The sequence below is a fragment of the Hippopotamus amphibius genome, chromosome X (assembly GCF_030028045.1).
Source record: "Hippopotamus amphibius kiboko isolate mHipAmp2 chromosome X, mHipAmp2.hap2, whole genome shotgun sequence".
Lineage (NCBI taxonomy): Eukaryota > Metazoa > Chordata > Mammalia > Artiodactyla > Hippopotamidae > Hippopotamus > Hippopotamus amphibius.
Window position 1 is genome coordinate 94,254,306 of NC_080203.1, and position 17,777 is coordinate 94,272,082.

General features: G+C 51.3%; 1 protein-coding gene and 1 long non-coding RNA gene across 2 annotated transcripts; one reads left to right on the forward strand and one right to left on the reverse strand.

The window, feature by feature from the left end:
- Positions 1–5,705: 5,705 nt before the first annotated feature.
- GATA1 (GATA binding protein 1) lies at positions 5,706–14,969 on the reverse strand. The gene is made up of 6 exons (XM_057718313.1): positions 14,891–14,969; positions 8,345–8,583; positions 7,477–7,854; positions 7,228–7,373; positions 6,569–6,694; positions 5,706–6,122 (listed from the first exon to the last, which is right to left on the reverse strand). Exons 2-6 carry the CDS (start codon positions 8,562–8,564, stop codon positions 5,751–5,753), a joined length of 1,242 nt encoding a protein of 413 aa, XP_057574296.1. The 5' UTR covers positions 8,565–8,583; positions 14,891–14,969; the 3' UTR covers positions 5,706–5,750.
- LOC130841799 (uncharacterized) lies at positions 6,038–16,872 on the forward strand. Its single transcript, XR_009050279.1, has 3 exons — positions 6,038–6,262; positions 14,894–15,136; positions 15,653–16,872. It is a non-coding gene; the product is annotated as an uncharacterized LOC130841799 (long non-coding RNA).
- Positions 16,873–17,777: the final 905 nt, after the last annotated feature.

Consider the following 17,777-nt stretch of genomic DNA (forward strand, 5'->3'; position numbering starts at 1 on the left):
GAGGTAGTTCCTTAAGGCTGCTTTGCAGATAAGGAAACTGAGGTTACGCGACTTAGCCATGTGACCTTGGGCAAGTTACTGAACATCTCTGTGCTTCGATTTCCTCATGTAGAAAATTGCGGTAATATTAGTGCCCGGAGCCAGAATGGACCTCAGGAGGGGAGTTTTTCTTTGGGCGGGGTTTCTCCTTGTCGGCCCCCTCCACAGGGTCACCTCTGCTCCCAAGCTGTAATAGGAAGTATGTGCCTAGGCGGAGTTGCTCCCGTGCACCACCCCAGCTCCCTCCTGCCCTGTGTCTAAATGTCAGCCCCGCAGGAGGCCGGTTTGTCCTAATCTCCCTCTCTCATTCTTCACCATTTCCTACCGGGCTGTAGGCTGGGGTGGGAGAGATAAGCGGTCTGGGGTTCAGCATCGCTGACTAACTAACAGATTGACAGCCCCGCCGCCCAGTAGCCGGGCCCTGTGACCCTCTTGCAAACCCCAGTTCCAGCCTTCTCTTCCCTTCTCTTTTTCTACTAGAACGTGGTTTTTTTTGTCCCAGTGGGAAAGGGTCACAGCCCGAAGACTTTTAAACCTCCAGATACACCAAAGAAAACGTGTACAGTGATACACACTGAGGAACATTCTGAGGTGGTGATGCCTGCAAAGTAAAAGAGTAGGAAGTCTTGTGAAGGCCAAGGCCCAGGCCCATTTTTTCTGTATAGTCAGAAGAGAGGTTCCTGTAGAGGAGAGGTTGGCAAACTTTTTCTATAAAGGGCCAGATAGTAAGTATTTTAGGCTTTGCAGGCCACATACCACTGCTGTGGCATTTTCTTTCCTCCTCCCCTCCCCTCTTTCCTCCCTTCCTTTCTTTTCCTTCTTCTCTCCCTCTCCTCCCCTCCCTTTCCTTCCCCTTTGTCTCCTTTATTTTCTTTCTTTCCCTTAAAAAATGCAAAAACAGGCTGCAGTCTGGCTTTGGCCTGAAGGCCATAGTTTGCTGATCCCTGCTGTAGAGTGTCAGTCTTTGGTTTCCATTATCTGGCTGGGAGTCTTTTACAGGATGAGTGCAGAGGTTCCATGTTTCCTGAGGAGAGGTATTCCTTTTGTGTGAGGTCTGAGGGCAGGGATTCATGGACAAGGTCATGTCATTTCTGGTGTTCTTGTACTGGGTCAAGCAAATGTTCCAGGACAGAGTGAGGATAGGGATTCCTATAGTTTCTATAGTGTTGTTCCTCTACTGAACTAAGCAGGGGTTTCTATACAGGACAGACCAGTTGTTTCTAGGGAGCTCCAGACTAGGGGTTCCTATACAAATTCAGGATCGGGCTCCTTAGACTGCATTATGACAGGTTCCTGTGAAGAGATTAGATAGCCCAGTTCAGGATGGGCACACGGGTTTCTGTACAGGTTCAGAGCTGTGTTCTTATAGGCATTAGGATTAGGTGTTCATGTCCAGATTCAGTCAAGAGATTGGCATTAATTGGGCTAAATTATGCTAGCTGCTGTAAAACCCAGAATCTCAGGGGCTTCACAAATACATGTTTATTTCTTACTCATACAAAATCCATTGTGAATATTTATTACTGGTCATTCATGGACCCAGGAAACTTCCATTTTGCAGCTCTGCTCTCCTCTGAGCCCTTGGAGTTCTCACTATTCAGCTGGTAGATGGGGGAAGAGAGAGTGGGAGATTGTGTGAGATTCTATGGGCTGGGCCTGGAAGTGTGATGTCACTCTGCCCACACTCCATTGGTCAGAGCTCTGTCACATGTCCACCTCTAACTGTAAGGGAAGTTGGAAAAGTGTGTGAGCTTAGGAAGAAAAGGGACAGGTTTGAAGAGCCTATAGCAGTGCCTGCTACAGGATTCTGTAGACTCCATAGAGCTATGCTGTCCAATGTGGTAGCCCCTAGCCACCGGAGGCTACTGAGCTCTTGAAATGTGACTAGTCCAACTTGAGGTAATAAATACTACAGTACTACATGATCTGAGGTTGGTTGAATCCACAGATGTGAAACTGCAGATGTGGAGGAACTGAGGATATGGAGGGATGACTATAAAGTTTTACACGGAGTTTTCTACTGCATGTGGGTTTCACACCCCTAACCCCCTCTCATTGTTAAAGGGTCAACTGTATTTAATTATATTGGGTAAAGTAAAATATATCATTACAATTAACTTCACCTGTTTTTTTTTCCATTTTTGCTTTTTAATGCAGCTACGTGAAAATTTAAAATTACATGTGTGCCTCAAATTGTATTTCTTTTGGACGTCACTGCTATAGAGAATTCTCTTTAAAGTATCAGCACAGGGGTTCTTGTGTAGGTGTAGGGGTTTCTCTATAGGGTCAAGTTAGTGTCTCTTGTTTGGGGTCACGAAAATGACTCTATTATCTGGTAAGGCAGGTTTGTAGAAAAATATGAGGATTGGAAACATTGTAGAGTGAGAGGGAAGAATGTGAAGACATTTTTTTCTTGTGCGGATTAAGATTAGCTCTTCCTTTAGAGGCCATAAGGGTGGTTTTCTGTAGAGGGTCAGGCCAGAGGATCACAACATACTCAGGCAAGGTATTTCTGCATGGGATCAGAGCTAGGTTCCCAGAGACGCGGATCAAGTGACCCTATTAAGGTTTAGGCCTGGGGTTCTTGTACAGGCTCGGGACAGGTGATCATGGTGATTCAGATTCTGGATTGTTTAGCAAGGTCAGAGCAGAGGTTTCTGTGCACTACAGGTGTTTTTATACTGGTTCATTTCTTGAATGTCTCTTAAGTCAGAGGTTCCTATTGAGTGTTAGAGCAGGGTTTTCTGTACCAGTTTAGGACCTAAGTTCCTGCTGGGACTCAGAGGGTGGTCCCATTCAGGGTCAGGACAGAGATCCTGTGCAGAGGTAGGACACTGTCACCTTCAGAGATTCAGGTTAGTGTTTCTTCTGTTGGGTCAGGACAGTAGCTCCTATACAGGGTGAGAGTGGGGCTTCTGGGACAAGCCCAGGGCAGGGGCTGTCATAGAGAGTCACAGGGCTTCCTGCGCAGGGTCAGGAAAGTATTTCCAGAGGGGAAGGTTAGGAGTTCCTGTAAAGGATCGGGTCAGAGATTCCTATAAGTGAGTCAAGTTAAGGATTTCCACTGAGAGTCAGGAAAAGGTTTTCTGCAGAGAATCTGGTCAGAAGTTTCAGTACAATTGTAGTCAAGGCTTCCTGTAGAGGGTCAGGGCCATGGAGCTAACATAGGATGAGGACGGGAAGCCCTGTACAGTGTCTGGGACCCCCTTGGGTCCGGTGCCGGGTGAGGCCATAGGTGCCTGTATCGGATGAGATATGGGCTTAAAGTAGAGGGTCAGGACAGGCGTCCCTGACACAGAATCAGGAGACGGTTTTCTGTGTAAGTTCAAGATGGAGGTTCATCATGGGTTCCTGTGTGCTCTGCGGGGTGTGTCATGAGATCAGGATTGTTGTGCAGAGTGACGCCAGGAGTCACTGTCAACCGTGGAGGCAAGGGCTTCTACACTCAGTCTAGATTTTTCTGCACTCACTAGATTTTCTTGTGAGTGAAGTATTTTAAAAATGCTACCTGGAGGGCACCGCTCCAGTAGAGTATGAGGACAGAGGTATCCTGTCCAAGGTCAAGACAGGATTCCTATAAAGAGACTGAGGCTTGGGGAGACGGTCAGGACAGGCATCTCTTTTAGGGGTGGTGCAGGAACTTCCTTACATTGTGAATTCAGAGATTCCTAACTGGAGTGAGGCAGAGGTTCCTCCTATGCAAGGCGAGGGCTAATGTTCCTATCTGGAGTTAGGATGGGTTTCCTGTTGATAATTAGAGATAAGATTCCCTTAGAGTTCCAGAACTAGCTTCCTTTACCAGGCTAGGGCAGCCGTTCTTATAGGGACTGAGGACCAGGATTCCTGAACAAGGTGGGGCCAGGCACATTTTCACACAGGTTCTGAGAGGGGTTTCTGTTCAAGACGAAGACAGGGGCTCCTCCAGGATAAGAGGGCTGGGGTTCTGTGGGGCAGCCAGGCAGGAGGCTTTTGCAGGGCCAGGGCAGTTCCAGACAATCCCTGTAAGGAACGTGGACTTCTGTGATTCTCGAGTGGGCTAGTGTGGTGACACGCTGAAGGGGTGCTGTTCTGTTGAGGACAGCTGCTCACCCATACTGTGTTCAGGATGTGCGGGCCCACAGTCCCCACCTCTGGGGCTCCAGGGGGAGAAGCTGTAAAGAGAAGCAGCCCAGTTAAGTGTGAGCAAGAACTCACTTTGGTGGGGGGAGGGTTGCCCATCTAAAACCCACTCCTTAAACTCAGTGTAGTCAGGGGAAGTTCTGAGTCTCAGTTTTTCATTAGTAAAATGAGCATGAGTGTACTTTCCTCAGCCTTTTTTTTTTCCTTTTTCAGGTATTCATGAACTAAAGCAACTGAGCAGCCTCTCAGCCATTGCTGACCCAGAGTAAGCTCTCAGTTAAAGGTGCTGCTTGCTGTTAGGAGCCACTGGGAAGCCTAGACCACGGAGCCTGGCTAACCCTGTGCCATCAGTTATGTGGCCTCAGGCGAGCCACTTAACCTGTCTAGCTTAGGGTGTCACCTAACTGGGCCCCTGCTTCTGTGTAATGGTTTGTTAAATGAAAGTACAGATTCCACTTTGGGGGGAGCAATTCACCCAGGTGAGTAGGTGCGTTGGGGAGAGAGATGGTACTGTGGGGAGCTCCCCGACCTTCAGGGTGTAAATATCACCCCCAGAGGCTATTTTGTCCTCCTAATCTATCCCTCTCGTTCTCTACCATTTCCCACAGGGCTGCAGGCCGAGCTGGGCCAAGAGAGATAAGAGATGAGTGACAGGAAGGCCCATGGACAACCTCATGGTCCCACACTGGCCTTCTGACCTTCTTGACAGCTACCATTCCTGCCCCACCCGTTCCCCCCTTTCCTGTCCTCAGCATGTCTAATGTCCCTTGGAAGAGGGTCCCTTGCTTACACTGACTGAAACTATACATGTTGACACTTCCATAAATAAGTGTACACAGGGCTGCTCCTATTGTCAGCCACTTATGGACACTGACATGGCCACATACAGACAGACTTGCACAGAAATACTGTCATCACCAGACCCACAGAGATATCCTGACACACAGACCCTCACGGTCACACCGTTATGCCTCACACACTGTCACACAATCGTTCTTGTTCAACTTTCCACAATGTGTACGGACCTACTTCTGTGCCCAGTGCGTGTGCTGTCATGTTGTCTCGGAGATCACCCTGAGTAGGGCACAAACCCATGTGTTTGCTCAGCACTCGCTGTTGTGGGCGTGCTTCCACGTCCGCTCACAGTCAAGTGTGCCCGGCCTCTCACAGGCACCTGGAGTCGCGCACACCATCTCGTACAGCCTCATCCCCACTGCCCGTTGCACACGGGCTCTCACCATGACGTGTGGGTGCACATGCTGTCTCATAACAACCTGGACGCTGTCACACACGGTTTCACATGCACTGTTCTGTTGTGTAGTGTCACGTGTCATCTCACATGGTCACACATGGCAGCTGCACACTGTCATCAAAGAATCACAGACACTGATACACAACCCCCACCGCTCTTCTTTATTCAGTCCCACACAGACGCACACCTCCAATTTCACGACTCTGGTGGTTTTATTTTACAAAAGCTTTGACTATCCAGGCCGAGGCTTGTCTGGGGCCCAGAGGGTTGGGTTGGACAGACATCTGGCTACAAGAGGGGAGAGACACCAACCCCTGCCCTGAGGCCATGCTCTGTGCCCTCATGAGCTGAGTGGGGCCACCACAGTGGTGGTGGTGGTGGGGGGCACGGGGCCTGCGGGGAAGGAGCCTGTGGGTGAGCCCAACAGGGGTCCTGGGAAAGGCATGAGGTGGCTAACAGGCCCTGACAGCACCACGGGGCCCAGGCCTTGGTAGAGATGGGCAGTACCAGGTGGGCCCAGTGTCAAGCCTGAGGCCACCTCCCCACAATTCCCACTACTGCTGCCCCCAGCCACTACCATGAAGCCGCCAGCTGGTCCTTCAGCTGCTCCTGTACCCCCTAGACTTGATCCCCGTTTCTTTTTTCCTTTTCCAGATGCTTTGCGGTTTCGAGTCTGGATACCATCCTTCCGCATGGTCAGTGGTCGGTTCACCTGCCAAGAGGGAGGCCATGGGTGTTTCCTAACTCCACATCTTGCCTCTATGTCTCCTCCAGGGATGCCCTCTCCACTCCACTTCTTAAGAAGAGGGAACTGGTTCAAGGACTGGGGAGTGCGCCCCTGGTGTGGCACAGGTATTGTCCTCCAGAATCCTGAGGTTGTGAGGCCCTGAGCTTGGGAAAGCCTCTCAGGCTGATGGGAGCTGCCCCTGGTCTAGGGCTGGAGAGTGGAAGTTAGCTGATGGCCAAGGGAGGAGGAGGGAGGAGGGAGCAGGAGGGAGGAAGGAGATGAAGGAGTGGAGGAGGGAGGGGTGGGGAAGGTAGAGGGGGAGTGGAGGAAGAGGGAGGAGAATAACAAATAGAGAAGGGAAGGGAGAGGGGAGGAGGGGGAGGAAGGGAAATGGGAGGAGAGGAGGGAGGCTCCGAAGGGCCCCAGGGCACCTGGTGTAGCTTGTAGTAGAGGCCACAGGCATTGCATACAGGGTCCCCACTGGCATTTCTCCGCCACAGCGTGGTGGTGGTTGTCTGGCAGTTGGTGCACTGGGTACCTGCCCGTTTGCTGACAATCTGGGGGAGAGAGAATGTGAGGATCAGCACCCTGGTGGGTGGAGGACCAGAAGAGGTGAGGGTCAGGTTGAAGGCAGGGTTTCCTACAGGCCTAGGGCAGGGGGTTCTGTGTGGGTGAAGACAGGGCTTCCTGACCGGGATAGGGGCTTTGGGTATTTATGGGGGACTACACCAGTAGTATCCAACGTTGGCCATCCATTGGAATCACTTGGGGAGTTAGAAATAGTCCCGATGCCAGGGCGGCATCCCAGACCAATTAAACCAACACATCTGGGGAGGACCTCAGGCCCTAGTGGTTTCAAAGTGCCCCAGGGTGATCCCGGTGTGAAGCCGAGGATGAAAACTGCGCTGCAGGGAGAGGGTGGGGTTCAGGCTTGCAGCCTATGAGGACAGGTTGAGGACAGGCGGTCCCATGCAAAGCTGGCTTCCTGTGTGGATAGGGAAGGGGTGGGGGATATGGGTTCTTGTAGAGCATGAGGACTGGGATCCTTGCACAGGGTGAGAGCAGCAGTGGAGGCCAGCCTGGGTCTTACCAGGCGCTTCTTGGGCCGGATGAGGGGCCTGTTCTGCCCATTCATCTTGTGGTAGAGGCCACAGGCGTTGCACAGGTAGTGGCCCGTCCTGTCCCGCCGCCACAGCGGGGTGGCCGTTGCTCCGCAGTTCACACACTCTCTGGCCTCTGGTGGGGTAGACAGAGGGGAAGAGGGAGCCAGGCTCAGTCCAGCTTTGCCTTGGACTGCCCCGCCCACCTCAACCTCCCAGTCCCTTTTTGAGAACCTCACCACAGGGGGTTAGGGGCAGAGTTCCACGAAGCTTGGGGGAGGAATAGGCAGCTGGATTGAGGGGGCTCCCAGTGGGAGAAAAGAAGGTACTGGAAAAGTCAGGGCCCCCATAGGCACTGCTGGGGACAGGAATTGATGAAGGCAATGCAGGCCCCAGTGTCAAGAGGTCTGGACTCAGCCGCTCTGTCTTTAAGGTCTCCAGGAAGCTGCTGCTGCCTTTCCCATCCAGATCTTCTGGGGCCTGGGGAGGGGAGTCCTCGCGGGTGGGGCACACAGTCGAGGCAGGGTAGAGCCCAGTCTTGCCATAGGCCCAGCCAGCATATGGTGAGCCCCCTGGGATCCCCTCCATACAGTTGAGCAGTGGGTACACCTGAAAGACTGTTGCGGGGTATGGGAAAGAAGGAGGAAAGAAGAGGAGCAATCAGTGTAAAGTCATCCTGCTTTCAGGGTCTAATGATGCCCAAGGGCCCCAACATGGTGGCCAAGTTTCCAACCTTTCTACAGGTGACCAGACAGCTGCTGGCCGTTGGGTGACTCCTGGTTCCTGAGCCCCACTGGTCACTCTGGCAACTGAAATAACCTCCAATCGTTTCCAAATGGGCTTTGAGGATGACTTGTTGGGATTTGGAGCCCCATAGATCACTTGGCAACTCAGGCCACCACCTACTTCCAACATTGCTTTCCAATATGGCTACCCCAAGATGGCAGGTTGGGGAGCATTGGCATTCCCAGGTCTGGACTTAACTAGGGGTCAGCTTTCGGCCATTTTCAGGGTGATCTCTTGGTAGGATTCTGCCCTAGCCAAGGGTCTCCAAGGCAACCCCAACAACACGGAGCCAGTGCCAAGACAGCTACCCAAAGAAGTTACCTGGGGAGTGTCTGTAGGCCTCAGCATCCCTGTAGTAGGCCAGTGCAGCAGCTGCAGCCGTAGCGGTGCTGGGGGCGGTGGAGGAGGCTGCTGTATCCAAGCCCTCAGGCCCAGAGGGGAAGAAGACCCCTGATTCTGGTGGTGAGGACACCAAGGCAGGGTCCATAAACTGGGGCAGGGGCTCGGAGGTCCCCAGGGCCCCAAGGCCAGGGAACTCCATGGGGCCTTTGGGGTTTGACCTGTGAGCACAGGAGGCATCCTCAGACACAGAAGCCCTCCTCTCCTCTCTCCACCCCTTCTTTCCTCTTTGCTCCCTCTCCCCACTCCATCCCCTCAATCCTCTTATCCCCCCTTTCTATCTCCCTAGTACCCTCCTCTTGCCTCCTCTTCCTCTCTCCCCTCCCTCATCTCTCCCTGATCTTCCACTCCATCCTCTCATTCCCCATCCTGCCCCTTTCCCCTTCTTCCTCATTTATCTTTCCTCTCCTCTCCCTCCTCTGCACCTCCTCTTCCTCCTCTTCCCTTTCTTCTTCTCTCCCTCCCCCATCTCTTCCTCCCTCCTCTCAGCTGCCCTTCTTTCTCCTCCTGTTCCCCCTCTTCCTTCTCTTTCCACTCCTCCCGCCCTCCATCTTCTCTCTTCTTCCCCTCTTCCTCTCTCCCTCCCCCTCCTCCTTTTCTCCCTGGTCCCCCTTCTCTCCCTCCATCTCTTCCTCCTCCTCCTCCTCCTCCCCAAGTCCTTTTCTCAGCTACCTCCCCCTTCCCCTTTCTATGTGTGCTTCACTCCTCTGTCCTTCTCCTCCTTGTCCCTCCTCTCCCCTCTTTTGTCTTCATCCTTCTCCTCTCCCTCCCTTTTTGCCCATCTCTTTCTCTTTCTTCTCATTTTCTCCTCTCCTCCTCCTCCTCCACTTCCTCTTCTCCCTCTGCCCCACTCTTTTCCCCCTCCCCCTCTAGAAAAGTCTAGGTGGGGTGGGCTGGGGTGCGGAACCAGAGTCTCTTGAACTCCTTGGTCACCGCCACAAACCTTGGGGTTCACCCTCCTGTGCTCCCCAATTTCATCCCTATCTGTTTCATCTTGTCTTCTGACTTTCTCAGAAACCCCATGGTTTCCGGCTTGACTCTCCCCTCCCCCACCTCCGTTGGGTCTGCAGACAGAGGGCCCCCTCAGTTCCTCCCTGCTCCATGGGGGGGGCCAGTACCCCCACTGCTTATCTCTGCCATCCCCGCCCAACTTTTGAAATCACCCCAAGGCCACTGGCTTCCTCTGAGGAGGGGGACAGGTGGGAGGTGTTCCCTCTGCCCATACCCTGTCCCCTGGGGAGGTCTGCCATAGTTCTGCTATCAAGTTCCTTCAGTCCCCACCATCCTCAGGCCTCAGTTTCCCCATCTGCTGGATAGGATAGGAGGTGGTGACAGGGCTCGAGCTAAGACTTAGGAGAAGGAAGCTTGGTCTCTCTGCCCCTTTGCCTCTGTCCTTCTCTGTGTGTATCTCTGTCTCCCTGTGTGTCTTTTTCCCTGACCCTGTTTCTTCTCAAGTCTGGCTCTCTGTATTTTTCTCCAATTTTTCCATGCTACCACAATACATCTTGCTGTCTCTTTCTGTGCTTTTATAAATGTCTAATGTTTTTCCCCTCCCTTTCTCTGTCTTCCCATGTCTCTGTCTGATTGTCTCTCTCCATCTTTATCTCTCTTTTTATTTCTCTGTCTCTTTCTTTGCTCTCTGTATCTTTTTCTGTTTCTCTTTTTCCCTTTCTATACATCTCTCTGAATGTCTGTACATTTCTTCCACTCTGTCTCTTTCTGCTTGTTTGTCTCTTCCTTAGTCTCTCTCTCCGCGTCCTCTGGCCTTATTTCCATGTCTGTCTGACTGTTCCCGTACCCCTGACCATACCCTCCTGCACACAGCCCCAGATGAGGAGCCAAGAAACCTACCCCTGCCCCTGACTTGCCCTGCGAATCTGAAGGCCTTGGTCTCCCTGTCTGTAGGATGAAGTGACGGATTTAGAGAAGACCATCTTCCCCTACCTGTGTGATCCATTGTGTAGAGAGGCTAAGAGTTGGGCCCAGGGTTGGGGGTTGTGCTGGGAAAGAGATGGGCCTGTCAATGTGCCCATCACCCACCTCCTCTAGGCCCCAGGGCACCTGCTGTCTCTCCCTAGGGAGAGTGTCTTGCCTCCTCATTTTCTCATCCATTTCTTTCTTCTCTGTCTCGCCATGATTCTGTCTGTATCTCTCTCTGCATTCCCGTCTCACTCTCCTTTTCTGTTCTTGGGTCTCCCTCTCTTTCCTGTCTCTCTCTCTTACTCTTTCTTTGAGTCTCTGTTTTTCTCCTTTCTCTTCATGTCTCTGTCTTTTGCACCCTTTCTCTCTCCCTCCATCTCTCTTTGTTTTTTCCTCCCTTCTCTCTCGCTGTTTGTCTTTTGCTCCTTTTGTCTCTATCTCCACTCTTCCTTTATCCCCTCATCCTCACCTCACCCCCCACCCCAGTCTCCCTCCAGCCCCCCGTTCCTGCACCTTGTACCTTGGCAGGTCCAAGACTGCCCACCCCTCCCATGGCAGGGGCCCAGCCCCCCCACCCCCAGTTATCACTCTCCGGACAGAGATAAAGTTTATCTCAAGGCTGGGGGATATGAAAGCTCCTTATCAGCTGCCCCACTAGAGTAAGTGCTGCCCTAACAGGCGGCAGGCAGCAGGCCGGCACCCTCAACTCTCCCTTGGCCCAGCCCCTCACCCCAGGTAACGTCCCTATCCCAGCCCTCAAGGGAGGGTCCCTTGGGACTGAAGGGAGCAGAGCTGCGATATGGGAGCAGATGAGTCTTGGGAGAGTTTGAGGTGGAGTTTGAGGATTAGGTATGGGGTTGAGGAGTCAGAGGTTTGGGGAACAGCTATGGAGTTTGGGGTAAGCAAATACGGGTTTGAGGAGCAGAGAAAGGTCTTAAAAGGTCACATTTTGGGATCAGCAATAAGTTGGGAAAGCAGAGACAGGGTTGGGGATCAGAGGCAAAGTTAGAGAGACAAAGATGAGAAGTTGGAAATGTAGTTTAGGGGTTAGGTGTGGATTCCGAGAGTCACGGAAAAGTCTGAGGGTCCAACGGTTTTGCTGGAGCAGAGATGGAGTTTGGACAGGCAGGCAGAAATGTGTCTGATGATTAGAGATGGCTTATGGGAGCACAGGAGGAGTTTGAGAACTGAGATGGAATTGGAGTACAGAAAGATCTGGGGTCAGAGAGGACACCCGCGGGGACAGAGAAATATTTGGGGGCTAAGATGGGGTTTAGGGAAGGCAGACATAAGGATTCATGTGACAGAACAGATTTGGGGGGTTGACTTGGTGTTTGGAGTGATGAAGACATTTTGGTGCATAGGCAAGGGGTTGGGGGAGAGATGGTTTTAGGGGATCAGAGAGAAGGGAACAAATACGGGGTTTGAGAGGCGGAGATGGGGGTAAGAGTGTGGAGCTAGGGTTTGGCAGGCCAGAGACAGGGTTGGGGGGTCAGAGAGAGAATTGGGGGCAGAGACAAGGATATTGAGTAGACAGAGCTTGGGGAGCAGAAATAGGTGTGAGGGGACAAAAGTGAGCCTTTGTGGAGAATTCGGAGACAGAGACAAGTTTGGGTGAGTGAAAGTCAGATTGGGGGCAGAGGTAGGATTTGGCAGGATGAAAGTGTGTTTCAGGGGGCAGAGATGGGGTACGGTGGGCAGAGTTAAGGGATTGGGGGAGCATGGATATCTTGGAAGGAGTGGATGGGAGTCAGGGCAGAGAGAGGTGGGGCTTGAGGGGTAGATTTGGGGTAGAGATGGGGGTTGGAAAGATAGAGCTGGCCTAGGGGAGCTCTCAAGGGATTCAGGGGTGGTAGATACTTTGGGGACCAGTGGTGGGTTGGGGAGCCTAGAGCAAGCTGGGGGAGTAGCCTTGAAGTAAGGGGCAGCAGGACCAGGGTTTGCCTTGCTGGGGGCTCTTGAGGGGCTGAGACTGACCTGGGCTGGTTGGTGCGGAGGGTTCAGCTGCTTTGGGGATGTGGCGAGCTCAGTGTGATCCCAGGGGGTGTCCTGGCTGGCCTTGGCCTTTGAGGCTCCCTTCCTCCTTCCCTCCCTCCCTCCCTCCCCTCTCCCTCCTCCCTCCTCCCCAGGGAGTGGCTGGTGCCCCAGTGGGTGGGGCAGGCCAGGGGAGGGGGCGGGCCCCCTGCTGGTGGGGCACCTCTTGGGCAGTGGGGGCCTTCCTCCACCCCACCTGCCCACCCCGTGGATTCTTGGACCCTGTTTGACTTGGGCTTCTGTGGACTTCAGTGTCCTGCCAAACAAAATGGGCTGAAGCCAAGATAAAGTGAAAATAGCAGATATGGTTTCATGACCCCTCTGGGCTTTTCAGTGAGTGTTTGTAAAGTCCCTACTGTGTGCTTAGCCAAGCGTGGGCTGGGCCCTTTTGTATGTGTCTTCCTGGCCAAAGGGAGAGGAGGGATGTGACTGTACCCATTTTGCAGGTGACAAGAATGAGGCTCAAAGAGGTTTGGTGGGAATTTGAATCAAGATGTCCATGGGGCACCTTCAGGACCCAGGCCCACCCCGGGGACCAGGCCAGGACTGGCGGGAGGCAGAGGCACATTCACTCAGTGCCCCACTTGGGGCTTACGCCAGCTCCGGCCTGCCCTGGGGCAGCAGATAAGTCTTATCAGATGGAGGCCAGCGTGGCTGTTGGCTCCGCGGTGGTAACAGGCTGTCTTGGGATGGGGGGGTGGGGCTCAGTGGGGGCACCCAGGGACAGCGGCCTCAACTTCTTGCCCGCCATGCGGCTTTGGAGGCGGGAAACAGGTGGGACTTGGGGTTGGTTCCTCTGCGCGCCCTTGAGTAGGATAGGGTGGGGGAAGGGAAGGAGGATTGAAGGAATAGAGAAGGGAGAGAGACAGAGAGACAGAGAGATGGGAATGGGGATATGCAGATAAACAGAAAGAGACATAGAGCTGGGAGGAGGCAGAGAGAGGACACAGAAAGGAATGAGAGACAGAGAGGGGTGAGAGACACACAGAGAGAGCCGGAGACAGTCAAGGACGGATAGAAAGAGAGGCAAAGAGAACGGGAGACAGGTAGAGATGGACAGAAGGCAAAAGATAAAGCCTGAAAGTGATAGAGGCCAAGGATACAAGTGGAGAAACTGAGAAGGGAGACCAAAGATGATGCAGAGAGGGGGACAGAGACAGAGATTCAGGAACAGGGAGTCTGAGAGTAAGTCCATGAGACCCCAGGTAGCAGCCTGGAGTGTGCCCTGGGCAGCTGATGCCAGGGTGGGTGGGGTGGGAGGGGGCATGGATTGATGTGGACTCGTGTGGCCTGTGGCTCTGCCCTCAACTTGCTGAGAGGACCTCCAGAGAGTCACTGGGCCCCTGCTCCTCAGTCCCCACCTTCTTGCCCTGTCCTACCTCCTCCAAATAGTCACAATGGTGACAACAACCAATGTCTCACTGCTGACACAGACCTGTGCCTAGCCTGTTCTGGGCACTTTCCCCGTGTAAAATCATTGAGCACACGTGTACACAGTAGGTGTCCAGCTTGGGTTCTTGTAGGACAGGGGCTGAGACTAACCAGTCAATGGCCCTGGGACTCCATGGGACAGGGAGCTCCCCTGACCACCCATTCTATAGATGAAGAGACTGAGACCCACCAAGAGCAGAGGGCAAGGATGGAGCCCTGAGTAAGTAGGGTCTGCTTACTTACTGGCCCACCCCAGAGAGAGTTTGTCATCCTCATCTTACCCCTCTGGGCCTCAGTGTCCTCATATGCAAAATGGGAGATTTGAGGAGGAAAGAGAGCAAGGCCATTTATTGAGCTCCTGCTCTGTGCTCCACTCTGTGCCAAGCCCTTGTCAGTAAGAACAAGGACAAAGACTCCTATGACTCAAGTAGTGATCGTTTCAGGACATCCACTGTGGAGCCAGCCCACCTTCATTTATAGGCTGCCCTCACCACCGACTGGTGTGTGGCCTTGGGCAAGTTACTGTCCCCTCTGGACCTCAGTTCCTCATCTGAAAAGATGGGGTAATAATAGTGGCTACTCCACAGGGTGATTAGGGCAACTAAATGAGATTTAATCCATTAAGTGATTTTAACCCATTTGATTCTGAAATCTCAATAAATGTTAAGTATTCTTATTTATTCATTGAGTACCTGCTATATACAAAGGATAGTATTTGGCCCTTTTTTATTAGCACTACTACTAATTCTAGTACTAATGCTGATAACATGCTGACACCAAACCAGTACTAATTCTAATTACTAATATTCTAATATTGATACTGGCACTAATGCTAATTTTAATAGTGACAGTAATAATACTAACTCTAATCTAACAAGAGTACTTTATTAATATTAATATTAATTCTAGAACTAATAATTGTTCACTTTAATTCTATCGACATCTCTAAAGGTAATAATAATAATAATTCTGATACTAGTGCTTTTCCCGGCACTGCTATAATAACAGCAGCAGCATTGTTTGCGGAGCCACCCCAGGCACTGTGCTAAATGCTCTCCATGTACAATTTTATCCTATTCTCACCAGGTCCTTGTGGTGTGTGTATAGTTGTCCCATCTTCTACATTGGGAGTAGATGCAGAGAAACGAAGATGTTCGTCCAAGGCCCTGGGTTCTTGTCTCAGCTCTGACTGATTTGCTGCATGATTCCTGGGCAGGCCACCCTCTGAGCCTCAGCTTGTTTGCCTGAAAAATGGGTATAATCATAGAATCCACCTCAAACGTTCTTCAGAGGCCACTCAGCACAGGGCCTGCCTGCATGCCATAAATGGTGAGCTCTGTAGTGGTAACTCTCCTCATTCTTACTATTACTAGAAATAGTGGTTGCAATATTGGAGTGAGGTAGGGGAAGCCCCCCCCCTTGGGAAGGGCAGACTGGAGGCATGTCTCAGACAAGGGTTTGGCTGTTGGACTCACAGTCCATTTCTTCATAACTGGAGCGGAGAAAGGGCTCAGGAAGGGAAGTAAACGGTGGGGAGTGGGGGCCTCAGGGCTCTGCCTCCATCAAGAGCCAAAACCCTGTGGCTCTGAGGCCAGGCCTCACCCCATTCCCTCCCCCATCCCTGTGGAGGGGGCACAGGCCCAGAAGCCTGTGGTGGCAGTTCAGCCAGCAGGGAGGCAGCTGGGAGTGGGCAGATAAGGGAATCGGCAGGGCCAGGCCAGACTTTGGGGGAGACCGACGAGGGCGGGGGCAGGGGTGGGGGTGGGTGTCTGGGCCAAGCATCCTTTCCACCAGGCCTCCATTTGAGACTCAGCCCCAACGGCCTTTCTTCCCCTCTCTTCCCAGAAGCCTTCCCTGACTGGTTCCCTCCCTCCGGGCCTCTTCTGGAGCTCCAGAGCTTGGTCCAAGCCCATGGCATTTGGTCTATTCTTGTCTCTTCCTGTCTCTTCCAGAATGTGGAGTTCACCAGGGCTGGGATGGAGCCTGGCTCCCCTCGGTGTCAATAGCACCCGGAAAAGCTTCAACCAAAGTCTGCTAAGGAGTCAAACATTTGCCTTAGGACCAAACTATTTTGGTTTTTAGGAGAAAGTATAAAGGATACTATAACAAGCATTCACCTTTGGCAAACATTAATATTTTTCCCTATTTACTTCAGATCCTTTTTAAAAGAAATATGGTATTACAGATACGGCTGAAGTCCTTGAACCAATTTCCTTTCATTTCCCTCTCTCCTTCCACTACCTTGAGTTTGGTGTTTATCTTCCTTGTATTTTTATTCCATTACTACATATGTACATACCCATAAACAACAAATGATACTTGGGGGTTTGGGCCTGTTTTTGAACTTTGTGTAAATGGAATCATACAGTATGTGCTTCTTTTGCTCAGCATAATATCTGACATTCATCCACGTTGTTGTGTAGCTCATTCCTTTTTTATTGAAATATAATTCACATACCACAAAATTCACCCTTTTAAAGTGTACATTTTGGTGGTTAGTACCTTCACAAGGTTGTAGAACTGTCACTACTTTCTAATTCCAGAACATTGTCATCACCCCATAAAGAAGCCCTTTGCCCATTTAGCAGCCGTTCCCCTTTCTATTTCCCCCTCCCCACAGCCCCTGGCAACCACTAATCTACTTTATGTCTCTATGGATGTGCCTGTTCTGGGCATTTCATATAAATGGAATTATACAACATGTGGGCTTTTGTGACTGGCTTCTTTTACTTTACATAAAGTTTTCAAGGTTCATTCATGCTGTAGTGTGGATCAGTACTTCATTCCTTTTTAGGGCTGAATAACTTTCCATTATATGAAAACGCTACATTGTGCTATCCATTCATCCAATTAATGAACAGTTTTGGCTATCATGAATGATATGATATGAACATTCATGTAAAAATTTTTTACATAGACATATGTTTTCAGTTCTCTTGGGTGTGTATCTAGAAATGGAATTTCAGGGTCCTGTGGTAATCCTCTGTTTAGCTTTTTGAGGAAATGCAAAAGTGTTCTCCATAGCGGCTGTATGAAGGTTCCAATTATACACATCCTCTCCAACACTTGTTATTGTCCTTCTGTTTTTTTTAAGATTTATTTTATTATTTATTATTTTTATTTTTGGCTACATTGGGTCTTCATGGCTGTGTATGGGCTTTCTCTAGCTGCGGTGAGCGGGGGCTACTCTTCATTGTGGTGCGCAGATTTCTCATTGCAGTGGCTTCTCTTGTTGCAGAGCATGGGCTCTAGGCATGTGGGCTTCAGTAGTTGTGGCTCACGAGCTCTAGAGCACAGGCTCAGTAGTTGTGGTGCACGGGCTTAGTTGCTCTGCGGCATGTGGGATCTTCCTGGCCTAGGGATCGAACCCATGTCCCCTTCACTGGCAGGCAGATTCTTAATCACTGTGCCACCAGGGAAGCCCTTTGTCCTTCTTTTTGATTCTAGCCATCCTAGTAGGTGTGATATGGTATCTCTTTGTGCTTTTGATTTCCTTAATGATTAATGACGTTGAGCATCTTTTCATGTGTTTGTTGGCCTTTTTTTTTTTGGCCACACCGTGTGGCTTGCAGGATCTTAGTTCCCCAACCAGGGATTGAACCCAGGCCCTGGCAGTGAAAGCACTGAGTTCTAACCACTGGACCACCAGGGAATTTCCAGTTGGCCATTTGTGTATATTCTTTAGGGAAATGTCTATTCAAATCCTTTCCCATTTTAAATTGGGTTATTTGTCTTTTTTTTAAATTAATTATTTATTGGCTGTGTTGGGTCTTCGTTGCTGCCACATGGGCTTTCTCTAGTTGTGGTGAGCAGGGGCTACTCTTTTTTGCGGTGCGTGGGCTTCTCATTGCAGTGGCTTCTCTTGTTGCGGAGCACGGGCTCTAGGCGCATGGGCTTCAGTAGTTGCGGCACACGGGCTCGATAGTTGTGGCTCATGGGCTCTAGAGCACAGGCTCAGTAGTTGTGGTGC